Source organism: Strongylocentrotus purpuratus, unplaced genomic scaffold (genome assembly GCF_000002235.5).
Source record: "Strongylocentrotus purpuratus isolate Spur 01 unplaced genomic scaffold, Spur_5.0 spur5_scaffold_2, whole genome shotgun sequence".
NCBI lineage: Eukaryota > Metazoa > Echinodermata > Echinoidea > Camarodonta > Strongylocentrotidae > Strongylocentrotus > Strongylocentrotus purpuratus.
Genome location: NW_022145605.1, coordinates 39,698,081 through 39,712,259, shown reverse-complemented (window position 1 = coordinate 39,712,259; position 14,179 = coordinate 39,698,081). Strand labels below are relative to the sequence as shown.

Below are 14,179 nucleotides of genomic sequence, written 5' to 3'. Positions count from 1 at the left end.
TGTGTCATAATAATGACATTTCAATGAAAAAGCCAGCCTAATAAAACATGTACAGAAAACTCCACCCTAATATAGTGTATCATTACAAAGAATGGTTGGATGTCTCTGATGAATCAAATGCAGGTATGGCATACACAAAAAAAAAAAAATCAAACGAAAAAAATCAAAATTACCGACATATTTTTACTAAAATGTTGTTTTAGTATCAGCTAACAAGAAAAATAAGCGTCGTAAAATGCAATGGATAACAAAAGAAATTATACGGTAGATACACACAATGAATAAACTGTACAAGGCTAATCAAAATGAACTCTACCATTCATATAAACAAAAATATATACAACATACCGAATTATATTAAATTAATTATAAATAATTTGATTGGAAAGAAGAAAAAAATGCCCAATTGAGAATTTACAATAGTTGATACAGTTATAAAGTCTGAAGATATATCCGATACCATTAATTCCCATTTGTAAATATAGGACCCAATTTATCAAATAAACTTGATACACCCAATGAAAATTTACTACCCTAAATATATTATTTATTACGGATATAGTATCGAAAATAAACCGCTAGTGACATTCGTTTGTCTCACAATGTATTGTCAACAAGGGATCTAAAAGATCACGACGTTTCGTGTGCCGCCGCTACAATTCGTCAGGTAATAAAATATATTGTAAGCAAGCGTCTTTTATACTCTACGGATGGACCGGGTTGACCGGCGGTCGAATAGTTAGAACAATAACGGACCATGCCTATTGGTCGAGTAGCCAATGTTCTCCCCGGGCAGGCGAGCCGAGGCGACGGCCTGTTGATTGGTTGAGCACCCGTGTGCTTTGATCAATTGGCTTTGTCTGTTATTGTTTTAATTATTGACGGCCGCTCCACCCGGTCCATCCCTAGAGTATAATGCTAGGAGTCCACTGGGCCAGCGCCAGTTGGTGCCAGTTTGCGCCAAAGATTATGTGATTGGCGCGTAGTGGCTCGCTGTGGCGCCGAATTAATGTCCGCTCGGCATGTGTCGCCAAGTGGAATAAACTGGGTGCCATATGGCGTGCGCCAAATGCCACCCGGCTTGCTCCAAAATGTTGCGCCATTTTGAGCCAGTTCGCGCCATTACATGGCCATTTGATTCCAAAATTCACCCTGTTGGCGCCATTCGCGCCAATAGACGGCTACTTTGCGCCACTTGGTGATTAGTTTGTGCCAAATGTCGCCAAATTGGTTTGAACTTGTCGCCGCTTGGCGCTACTTGCCGACTATCTAAATACCGGCCATCGGCTACCTGGTTCAGACCCTCCTCAGCTGTTGTATGAACAACATCTCTACCAAATATTTACAATTTTGATGTGTCTGAGGCTTTTGATAATGTTGGAGTGATGATGCTGCTCCATCAGAAGATGATGAGAGATGCTGAGGTGGCCACTTCCTATCAACTTATGCTGGCCAATCCTGAAGAAGAAGAGCCTCCTAAGAAGAAAAGGAAGCACAACTGGTGGTTTAGACCCATGCTCCACCCACAGTTGAGGGCCGAACGTGGACAGTACCATACTTTGATGGAAGAGCTGAGGGAGAATGACAGGAGGAACTACACCAGGATGTCCCCAGAGATGTTTGATGACCTGTTGGTCAGGCTTACACCCCACTTGCAGAAGAAGGACACCCACTTCAGGAAGGCCATTCCCCCTGGTCTCAAGTTGTCCGTCTTCTCATTGGCGCAACTTGGCGCGCCATTACATTCCAGTGGATTCCGGTGGATTCCAATAGGCGGATTGTTTGCGCCAAAGGGCGATATGTTCGCGCCATTTGGTGCCACTTGGCGGAAACTTGGCGCTGATAGCTCGATGCAAGTGGCGCGACGAAAATTTCAAACATTTTGAAATTTTCTTGCCGCCACATTCAAATTTGGTGCCGTTACGGGCCACCACGAGCCAGTTGGGAGGCAGTTTGAGCCACTACACGCCACTAGGCACCTTATTGGCGACACTAGGCGCCGCAGTAAATTGCATTGGCGCAAACTGGCACCAACTGGCGCTGGCCCAGTGGACTCCTAGCATAAAAGACGCTTGCTTAATAATATACTTTATCACCTGACGGAGTGTAGCAGCGGCACACGAAACGTCGTGATCTTTTAGATCCCTTGTTGACCATACATTGCGAGAAATACGAATGTCACTAGCGATATCATTTTCGATTTAGGAGTTGTTACAAGTTATTACGAGCTATTTACGGTCTATTACGGATTGTTACGAGTTATTACGATGTATTTACGGAAACAATTTTACGAGTTGTTACGAGTTGCGACAGATAACTATGAGTTAATTATGGGTATTTTATGACCTGTTTACGAGTTGTTACGAAAGGCTACTGGTTAGTTACGATTTTAGTTGCGATTTTGTAGATTTCGTACGTTTTCCAAAATCGTAAACAATACGTAAGAATACGTAAAGTATACGTACCTATTCGTAAAGTACTCGTAACTGCGTGTTAAGTGCTCGTAATAGCTTGTACCATTCAGTAAAGCCATCGTAGTACGACCCCGAATAGAATCGTAAACAGCTGTATGGGCTTTGTACATGTTCTGGGCGAAGCGTTCATAGCGATAGCTCCTTTACATGATGTCTTCAAGGTTGTTGATGCTTCAGTTGATGCTGGAGTTTAATAGAAAATACTTAATTGTTTATTCATTTATTCATCTATTTACTCTTTTACACATTAGATTATTTATTAAATTTTTTACATATTAATTCCTTACATCATTTATTCAATTCAAATAATCATACATGTACAGGATGGCTCATTTAAAAGTGGTCTTCTATGAGGTTCTGCTAAAGGTATAGACTAGTTCTGGGAACGCCCCCCTCTCAAAAAAAAAGAAATGGAAGCTCTTATTACCAATACGTTTTGACTAAAACGTGATGATACAAATTTTGCCGGGAACCCGCCTACTAAATGATATAATTGGTAAATTGTCATATCTATCCGGCCTGGATAGATATCGCGTAGTCCCATATACGTCTTTATGTGTACAGTGCTTGTGACTTTACCAAGAGTGGACCAAATTTCTTATCACTTTGAAGATTCCAGAACCTTGCAGTACACACCAATACCTATATGGTAGATGCTCAACCCTTTCTGATCGATTCCACTATGTTTCTTTCACAATGCAATCGCATGACCAGAAATGGTCTTTACCTTTAACAACCTCGATACCAATTTTATTTTAGACAACACTCATTAGACTGCATTATCACATAGTGAAACAGCATTGGGCATAATAGGATGATATATATATATAACACATTATGTAATCCAAATTAGTCCGTAAATAGTCATAAAGCAAATTGCTGTTCTGGGAATTTGTTTTTCTTCTTCTCATTTGTTAATATTTCCAATGATTAAATGATTAAAGTTAATAATGTTTTTCTTTATTCTAAAGCATTTCATAGCCTGAGCTGTTATATTCTTTACTCTGTTAACCATGAACCCCCCCCCCCCTCGAAATATTATCACGGGCAACAACCCGTGGCCGTCACCCTGGTAAACTAGCTCATGTAATATATACCACATCACATTTTACCCTTTCTTTATTTGAATTAAGGCGACTGAAACTCACCAAGGAGTTCTCCAACGAGCTCCATACGAAGAGAAATATGTTGATGCCAAGTGTAAGGTAAAAGCCGAACATATCGACACGTCATTGGCTCAGGGAAGCGATTGTAAACCACGGTGTTTCGGTCACTATTGCCTGGAAAGATCTGTGGAAAACACGCAAGATCGATCACTTGAGAAAAGAATAACGTGTAATTTCATCATGAATAAAAAGGAATGAACAAACATTCAATAAACGAATCACACGTGACTGGTAATCGACTAATTACCTGATTAGGGTCGAAGGATGAGTAAATTGGTACTTACGTTGTCGTTGTCGGTGTTATTGGGGTCTTTAACTGTATCAAAGGTAACACTATCCATACTGCAGGCAATCTTGAAGCTGGTTACCCACTGAGAATAATCCTCACGACCTTGTGTTGCCACTCTTACGATGCTGTACGTAGCTAAAAGATCAACCTGAGATTTGAATGATAATTATATTGTAAATGGAAATAGTAAAACGATGTTTGTATATACACATATATGTACAAACTTGTTGTATTAACGTGACATTTATATTTAACTCTACGGAGTTCATTTCTCAATTCCTTTGTGAAAAATAACAATAGTTAAACTTAGCGATTTGTTTTTTGATTTTTGGCATTCGGATCTTGGTCTTCTTCCTTTTTTCCTCTTTTTTTTTTTGGTAGGGGGAAAGGGGTGGGGGTATTTTTCGGATTTTTTTTTTTTTTTCATTTAGTTAAAACTGTGCCTTATATCTAAATTAAGTTCTTCAATAGAATGTAGATGTTGATTGGTTACGTGGTTCAATTGCAGGATAGCTTATTCTTGAACGCTTGATCTTAATATTTATGTCTATTTGTGAATATGTACTTGTAGTAATACGGCTCAGCTCTCGGACTGGGTGTGTGCATTAAATACTTAATTAATACATGTATAATTGAAAATGCAGTTGGTCATGAGCCCTATATACGTCGGGATTAAATGTTAGATATAGATCGTTGAACAGATTTCCAGTCTGTCAGTGTTTTCAGAAGGAATTAATATGTAAAGGAATATTTGTTCTTGTGATCTCTTGGTTGATCGAGTAACAAGGTGAGACAGGTTTCGTGTTGTGACGGAGAGATACCCTTTATGAGCTTGAGAAGCTTTATGAAGCGAAACTTCAAACAAACAAGAAAGAAATTCAGGAATATAGACTAACCTGAATCCACTGGTTCAAATCGTTTGTTTTGGCAGACCATCCTCCAGTCAGGGCTCCGACTTTAGCCATGTTTAACCGTGCTCGACGCGGACCGTGGTTGGCGTTGTACTCACTAAAAGCTGTCAGGCTCGAATCTGGGATTGCCCCACTTTCTAGGCCTAGAGGGCTACCATCCTGGATAGGGCCTTTTTCCGAAGAAAGAAACTTGGCTTAAATTATATATATTCATCTATCCCAACAAAATTCATGTACGTTTAAATAATACATATTGGCCGGAGCTGCATAGTCTTCCAACTCAATAAAGCTACTGGACCTCACTCATTGGCATTTTATTTGTATGTCAGCAAATTTCGATGATATTTCGTAAATAATAAAAGAGAAAACTGCAGGTAGTATGTCTTTCCCTGGCTAAAATGTTGTGCTTAAATGTACTGACATGACTGTAGAGCTGATAAAAAGTTGCCTTTAAATAATTATTTTTCTTTTTCTTCATATTTGTCTCGAAATGTCACTGTTCTGAAATTGTTTCTTCTTCTCATATATAAATATTCCTAATTATTGAATGAAAAAGGTTTATAATGTGTTTCGTTTTAAAGCATTTCATAACCTGAGCAGTTGAAATATTTATCTGTTAACTGTCAACTCAACGCCCCCCCCCCCCCCAAAAAAAAAATCAAGGTGCGTTCCGCGGGCAATAACCCGGGGTGTCATCCTACTAGCTCATCTACACACTCACCAAGGAGTTCTCCAAAGAACTCCATACGAAGGGAAATATGTTGATACCATGTGTAAGGTAAAAGGCGAACATATCGATACGACATTGGCACGGGAAAGCGATTGTAAACCACGGTGTTTCGATCACTATTGCCGGGAAAAATCTGAGGAAAACACGCAAAAAGAACAACGTGTAAATTCAAAAAGAGAGATAAATGCTAAGATGAATATCATGAAGAAAAAAAAGGAATTAAGAAACGCTCAATAAACGAATCACACTTGACTGGTAATCGACCAATTAACTGATTATGGTCGAAGGATGAGTAAATCGGTACCTACATTGTCGTTGTCGGTGTTAGTGGGGTCTTTAACTGTATCAAAGGTAACACTATCCATACTGCAGGCAATCTTGAAGCTGGTTACCCACTGGGAATAATCCTCACGACCTTGTGTTGCCACTCTTACGATGCTGTACGTAGCTAAAAGATCAACCTGAGATTTGAATGATAATTATATTGTAAATGGAAATAGTAAAAACGATTTTTGTATATACACATATATGTACAAACTTGTTGTATTAACGTGACATTTATATTTAACTCTACGGAGTTCCTTTCTCAATTCCTTGTGAAAAATAATAATAGTTAAACTTAGCGATTTGTTTTTTGATTTTTGGCATTCGGATCTTGGTCTTCTTCCTTTTTTCCTCTTTTTTTTGGTAGGGGGAAGGGGTTGGGGTATTTTTCGGAATTTGTTGATATTTTTTGTTTATTCAGTTAAAACTGTGCCCTATATCTAAATTAATTTCTTCAATAGAATGTAGATGTTGATTGGTTACGTGGTTCAGTTGCAGGATAGCTTATTCTTGAACGCTTGATCTGAAGTATTTATGTCTATTTTTGAACATGTACTTGTAGTAATACGGCTCAGCTCTCGGACACGGTGTGTGCATTAAATACTTAATTAATACATGTATAATTGAAAATGCTGTTGGTCATGAGCCTTATATACGTCGGGATTAAATGTTAAATATAGATCGTTGAACAGATTTCCAGTCTGTCAGTATTTTCAGAAGGAATTAATATTTAAAGGAATATTTGTTCTTGTGATCTCTTGGTTGATTGAGTAACAAGGTGAGACAGATTTCGTGTTGTGACGGAGAGATACCCTTTATGAGCTTGAGAAGCTTTATGTAGTGAAACTTCAAACAAACAAGAAAGAAATTCAGGAATATAGACTAACCTGAATCCACTGGTTCAAATCGTTTATTTTGGCAGACCATCCTCCAGTCAGGGCTCCGACTTTAGCCATGTTTAACCGCGCTCGACGCGGACCGTGGTTGGCGTTGTACTCACTAAAAGCTGTCAGGCTCGAATCTGGGATTGCCCCACTTTCTAGGCCTAGAGGGCTACCATCCTGGATAGGGCCTTTTTTCCAAAGAAAGAAACTTGGCTTAAATTATATAGATTCATCTATCCCAACAAAATTCATGTACGTTTAAATAATACATATTGGACGGAGCTGCATAGTCTTCCAACTCAATAAAGCTACTGGACCTCACTCATTGGCATTTTATTTGTATGTCAGCAAATTTCGATGATATTTCGTAAATAATAAAAGAGAAAACTGCAGGTAGTATGTCTTTCCCTGGCTAAAATGTTGTGCTTAAATGTACTGACATGACTGTAGAGCTAATAAAAAGTTGCCTTTAAATAATTATTTTTCTTTTTCTTCACATTTTATTTCCTAAAACGATGGCGCTCTTTGACGTCTCCTACGAGTTTTTTTAGCTGCAAGAATTTTCTATTTTTACTACTCATTTCTCTTCTTCATCATCTTCATTTGACTGTTTTTGATATGTAGTGCTTCTAAACATCATCAACTGCCAATATTAGGAGTCAAGTGTGGCAGCAGTTTGGAATTGGTCTTTATTTGTTCGGATTACAAGCTTGTAAGTTACACGTCAATCGTTTGTTCAGTCCCACCAGTTCCTTTTGCTGTATTTATTGACATTTGTAGTACCGTGACTTCCGGCGCAGTGCTCTTGCCTTGTCTTCTGATATTTTCATTATCCTCTTGCCAATTTACAATGTCTATCAAGACAGTTAAAGCCGTTCTGGCTGAACTTTTTGAAAAAGAGGAGTTCTTTCAGGCAATTTCAGATGGCGTAGAGAAGAAACTTGGTACAATTTTAGACAGACTTATACAACAAGAAGCTTGCATCACTGAATTTGTATCAACAGGGAAAGTGAGGGATGCTCAAATACGTGACCTTGAGACAAAGCTGAGTTCTATGGAGACCAGATGTGACAAGCTGGAGAGTGACCTCATGGGTGTTCAGAATGGGAAGGATCAACAGGATCAACAGTTCAAATCGCTTCAGAAGGAGCTTAACAGCCGTAATGAAGAAGCGCATAGCCTTAAACGAAACATCAATTCATTGGAGCAGTACTCGCGTCGAAACTGTGTACGCATTTTTGGAGTCAAGGAAAAACCGCAAGAAAATACAGATGAAATCGTTTATGATGTCGCACGGCAAATGGGAATCACCTTCGACCCGAGTGACATCGATCGCAGTCACCGTGTAGGAAAAGTTCCAGCTGACAAGGCTAGGAGCAGGGGTATCATCGTAAAGTTTCGCTCCTACAAATGCTGTCAACAGCTAATCGCAAATAGAAGGAAACTGAAAGGATCTCACATATCTGTGTTTGAAGACCTGACAGCGTCTAACTTCAAACTGTTGAGTGATGCCCAGGCCTGCCCTAAGGTTCTAGCAGCATGGTCATTAGGTGGACGTATTTATGTAAGTGCTGCAACTACAAATGGGACAATGAAGCATCTCATCACACGCAAAGAGGACTTACAGAAGCTGTAATTTTTTATTTCTATTTTAATGATCTTCAGTTCTTGATGAATTTTATATAGGCTCCTAGTGGCTTTTCTTCTTACAATACACCGAACATTTGCCGTTGTTTTTGTTTTGTTTTTTGCCGTTTATCTCCATTGAACTTTCTTCTTTTCTTTTTTTTTTTTTTTTTTTTTTCTTCCCTTTTTCCCTTTTTTTCCTGTTTATATTTGTAGGTGTGTCTGTGTATGTGTGTAGTGAGCATGTCTGAGAAACAAAGTTATGTGCAATCTTTACAATCTATTGATTTACAAACTATTCATGAATATCTGTCTCCTGAGAATAATGAAAATGGATACAATTACGGGCCTTCCCAATCTTTTTATACCCCAGATGAATTTAATGATTACAGTAAAACAAAATTAAAGAACTATTCACATGTCTTTTCTAGCTTGCATTGTAATTGCAGGAGTATGAATAAGAATTTTGAAAATTTAACTATATTTCTTAATACTTTGGATGTGCAATTTTCGCTTTTAGGTATAACAGAAACGTGGCTGAAAGAGAGTGATTGTTTTTATAACATTGATCATTATTCATTTTTAGGTAATGGGAGAGAAGCTAAAAGAGGTAGAGGAGTTGCAATATATATTAGAAATGATATAGATTTTAAAAGTAGAGCTGATTTAGATTTAAATACTGTTCATTTTGAGTCTATTTTTGTAGAAATTTCTAATTTCACCAAGAATATTATAGTAGGGGTAATTTATCGTCCACCAAACCAATCGGTGCAATCTTTTATTGAATCATTTGATGAAATTTTAAATATTGTAAAAAAAGAAAATAAATTATTGTATTTAATGGGTGATTTTAATTTAAATTTATTAAAAGTTACATCTTGCAAGAGAGTCAATGAATTTCTTGATGTTTGTATGTTGAACAACATCTACCCTCTTATTCATACTCCAACACGTGTAACCAATCATTCTGCTTCCTTGTTAGATAATATTTTGACTAATGATTTAGAAGAAATATTTGCAGGTGTTATCCTCGGTGATGTCAGTGATCACTTTCCAGTTTTTTCAATCTCAAATCTACAGTTACAAATAAAAAAGGAAAATGCTTCTGTTAAACGTGATTTTAATGAAGAAAATTCACAGCTTTTTGTAAATAAAATTATGAATGTATGTTGATCTGTTGAAAATCATGATGCTAATGAAGCCTATAATGATTTTTTGCAAAAGTTTTTAAACATTTATGAGTCATGCTTTCCAATTAAAAAGTCAGTTAAAAAGAAATTCAAAAATAAATCATGGTTTAATAAACCACTACGTAAGCTCTGTAATAAAAAATGTTACTTATACCGACGATATGTTAAAAAACCAACTCCAGAAAGACATGAAAAATACAAGAATTTCAGAAATAAGGTAACTGAAGAAATTAAAGAAACAAAGAGAGCATATTTTAAAGGTAAATTTCAAAATGCTGCAGGTGATATGAAAAACACATGGAAAATAATCAATGGAGTACTGGGTAGGGGTGTAAAGAAGAAGGTGCTACCAAGTTCAATTCAGTGCAATGATGCAATGATAAATGAGACAGCAGCAATGTGTAATGCTTTTAACAAATACTTTGTAAATATAGGCCATACACTGTCTTCTTCTTTTGTAAATTCTGGGGACTGTATGCAACATGTAATAAAAAATAATTCATCTGCATTTTTTACTCCGTGTACACCAAAAGAAGTTATTAATATTGTTTCTAAACTTAAAAATGGCAAGAGTCCTGGTTTTGATGGAGTGGATATCACATTGGTTAAAAATGTTATTCATATTTTATGTTACCCTTTATGTGATATTATCAATTTATCTTTAAATACTGGTGTTGTCCCAGACAAACTTAAAATTGCAAAGGTTATTCCTATTTATAAAAATGGATCAAATGATAATTTATCAAATTATAGGCCCATATCTATTCTTCCTATTTTTTCAAAGATTTTAGAGAAATGTGTATATAGTCGTGTATATAAATTCTTGGAAAAGTGCGATATTATTACTCCCAAACAATTTGGTTTTCGAGCGGGACACTCTACTTCTTCTGCCATCACTGATTTTATTCATAAAGTTACAAATGCCTTTGATAATAAAGAAATAATGATTGGCCTGTTTTTAGATCTTAGCAAGGCTTTTGATTCTCTTGATCACTCAATATTATTAAAAAAATTGGAATGTTATGGTTTTAGAGGTATTGTACTGGAATGGTTCAAAAGTTATTTAAGTAATCGCAAACAATATGTTGTTCTAGAAAAATGTGAATCACAGACAATGACGATAAGATGTGGAGTGCCCCAGGGCTCAATTCTTGGGCCATTATTATTTCTTTTATATGTAAATGATATTTGCAATGTTTCAAAAGTGCTAGAACTGATATTATTTGCAGATGACACTAGTGTGTTTATGTCCCATCAAGATATTGTATCTCTTCAAAATATTTTTAATACAGAATTTGCTAAACTGGTTGATTGGTTATATATAAATAAACTTGTAATCAATATTAAAAAAACACACTTCATGATTTTTACCAAAAAACACATTGATGTTACCCAAATAAAGGTTAAAGTTAAGGAATCAGTTATTGAACACGTTACGCTTTTAACTTTTTTAGGAGTCACAATAGACGATAAATTAAATTGGAAGGAACACACTGGTGTCGTCTGCAATAGATTGGCTAAACATGTTGGTATATTTTATAAATTGAAATTTTTACCTAAAGAAATATTGATAATTTTGTATAATACATTAATATTACCCCACTTAAATTATTGTATTCTTGTATGGGCATGCTCTAGTATGCAAAATACAAATAGGCTTTTAGTTTTACAAAAGAAAATTATAAGAATTATATCGCACAGCCAATACCTTGCTCATACTTTACCTCTTTTTTACAACCTAAAGTTTTTAAAAGTAAACGATATTTATGTTTATCAATGTGCAATTTTTATGTATCTATGCTTTAAAAAACTTTTACCAAATACTATTTTACAATATTTTCAACTTAATAAGAATATTCATGGCCACCAGACCAGGATTTTAAATAATTTTCATATTCCAGGAGTAAGGACACTAGTTTCCCAAAATACAATTTTTTTCAGGGGTCCAAAAATTTGGAATGACATACCCATAGATATTCGACTGAGTCCATCACTAAATAGTTTTAAAAGAAAATTTAAACTGTACTTGTTAAGACAATACTCAATAGTGCAATAACCTATATTCTTAATGTTCATCAGACAGAAAAGTGTGTGTTTGTGTGTTTGGGAGAGAGTGTATGTGTGAATGCAATTTTTTTTTTTCCCATTTTTTACTTACTTTTTATAACAAATACAAAATTTAAATAATGTACTTAGTTTTTTATACAATTACTGGAGACAGACTTTTATATAAGGCCCAGCCTTCCTGTCTAGTCTCCAAATACTTTCATTAATGTACATGTTTAAAATGTTTTTCACTTGTCCATCATGTCTTCTCCACTTGTGTTATCCTCACGTTATATATTGATACATGTATTATATTCTAACTTTTATATGTTTGTTTTTCCTTGTATATTTTTAATGAAAGTATTGAATAAAGTGAACTTGAACTTGAACTTGTCTCGAAATGTCACTGTTCTGAAATTGTTTCTTCTTCTCATATATAAATATTCCTAATTATTGAATGAAAAAGGTTTATAATGTATTTCGTTTTAAAACATTTCATAACCTGAGCAGTTGAAATATTTATCTGTTAGCTGTCAACTCAACGCCCACCCCCCCCCCCCCCCCCCCCCCAAAAAAAAAAAAAAAAAAAAAATCAAGGTGCGTTCCGCGGGCAATAGCCCGGGGTGTCATCCTCCTAGCTCATCTACAAACTCACCAAGGAGTTCTCCAAAGAACTCCATACGAAGGGAAATATGTTCATGCCATGTGTAAGGTAAAAGGCGAACATATCGACACGACATTGGCACGGGAAAGCGATTGTAAACCACGGTGTTTCGATCACTATTGCCGGGAAAGATCTGAGGAAAACACGAAAAAAGAACAACGTGTAAATTCAAAAAGAGAGATAAATGCTAAGATGAATATCGTGAAAAAAAAGGAATTAAGAAACGCTCAATAAACGAATCACACTTGACTGGTAATCGACCAATTAACTGATTATGGTCGAAGGATGAGTAAATCGGTACCTACATTGTCGTTGTCGGTGTTAGTGGGGTCTTTAACTGTATCAAAGGTAACACTATCCATACTGCAGGCAATCTTGAAGCTGGTTACCCACTGGGAATAATCCTCACGACCTTGTGTTGCCACTCTTACGATGCTGTACGTAGCTAAAAGATCAACCTGAGATTTGAATGATAATTATATTGTAAATGGAAATAGTAAAAACGATTTTTGTATATACACATATATGTACAAACTTGTTGTATTAACGTGACATTTATATTTAACTCTACGGAGTTCCTTTCTCAATTCCTTGTGAAAAATAATAATAGTTAAACTTAGCGATTTGTTTTTTGATTTTTGGCATTCGGATCTTGGTCTTCTTCCTTTTTTCCTCTTTTTTTGGTAAGGGGAAGGGGGTGGGGATATTTTTCGGAATTTGTTGATATTTTTTGTTTATTCAGTTAAAACTGTGCCCTATATCTAAATTAATTTCTTCAATAGAATGTAGATGTTGATTGGTTACGTGGTTCAGTTGCAGGATAGCTTATTCTTGAACGCTTGATCTGAAGTATTTATGTCTATTTTTGAACATGTACTTGTAGTAATACGGCTCAGCTCTCGGACTGGGTGTGTGCATTAAATACTTAATTAATACATGTATAATTGAAAATGCTGTTGGTCATGAGCCCTATATACGTCGGGATTAAATGTTAGATATAGATCGTTGAACAGATTTCCAGTCTGTCAGTATTTTCAGAAGGAATTAATATTTAAAGGAATATTTGTTCTTGTGATCTCTTGGTTGATTGAGTAACAAGGTGAGACAGGTTTCGTGTTGTGACGGAGAGATACCCTTTATGAGCTTGAGAAGCTTTATGTAGTGAAACTTCAAACAAACAAGAAAGAAATTCAGGAATATAGACTAACCTGAATCCACTGGTTCAAATCGTTTGTTTTGGCAGACCATCCTCCAGTCAGGGCTCCGACTTTAGCCATGTTTAACCGCGCTCGACGCGGACCGTGGTTGGCGTTGTACTCACTAAAAGCTGTCAGGCTCGAATCTGGGATTGCCCCACTTTCTAGGCCTAGAGGGCTACCATCCTGGATAGGGCCTTTTTTCCAAAGAAAGAAACTTGACTTAAATTATATAGATTCATCTATCCCAACAAAATTCATGTACGTTTAAATAATACATATTGGCCGGAGCTGCATAGTCTTCCAACTCAATAAAGCTACTGGACCTCACTCATTGGCATTTTATTTGTATGTCAGCAAATTTCGATGATATTTCGTAAATAATAAAAGAGAAAACTGCAGGTAGTATGTCTTTCCCTGGCTAAAATGTTGTGCTTAAATGTACTGACATGACTGTAGAGCTGATAAAAAGTTGCCTTTAAATAATTCTTTTTCTTTTTCTTCATATTTGTCTCGAAATGTCACTGTTCTGAAATTGTTTCTTCTTCTCATATATAAATATTCCTAATTATTGAATGAAAAAGGTTTATAATGTATTTCGTTTTAAAACATTTCATAACCTGAGCAGTTGAAATATTTATCTGTTAGCTGTCAACTCAACGCCCACCCCCCCCCCCCC

At 36.1% G+C, this 14,179-nt stretch overlaps 1 protein-coding gene across 1 annotated transcript; it reads right to left on the bottom strand.

Moving 5' to 3' along the window:
* Positions 1-2,016: 2,016 nt before the first annotated feature.
* Positions 2,017-13,980, bottom strand: LOC753543 (lactadherin-like). The gene is made up of 10 exons (XM_030992429.1): positions 13,513-13,980; positions 12,610-12,762; positions 12,296-12,437; positions 6,782-6,966; positions 5,879-6,031; positions 5,562-5,703; positions 4,826-5,010; positions 3,925-4,077; positions 3,623-3,764; positions 2,017-2,657 (listed from the first exon to the last, which is right to left on the bottom strand). Exons 1-10 carry the CDS (start codon positions 13,579-13,581, stop codon positions 2,521-2,523), a joined length of 1,461 nt encoding a protein of 486 aa, XP_030848289.1. The 5' UTR covers positions 13,582-13,980; the 3' UTR covers positions 2,017-2,520.
* Positions 13,981-14,179: the final 199 nt, after the last annotated feature.

Excerpts from the sequence above, each read along its gene's own strand:
- LOC753543 (XM_030992429.1), bottom strand. The coding sequence starts at position 13,581 with ATGGCTAAAGTCGGAGCCCTGACTGGAGGATGGTCTGCCAAAACAAAC. Across the intron at positions 6,967-12,295 it reads GTTCTTTGGAGAACTCCTTG|GCCCTATCCAGGATGGTAGC; the intron begins GTGAGTTTGTAG and ends TTTGGAAAAAAG. Across the intron at positions 5,011-5,561 it reads GTTCTTTGGAGAACTCCTTG|GCCCTATCCAGGATGGTAGC; the intron begins GTGAGTGTGTAG and ends CTTCGGAAAAAG.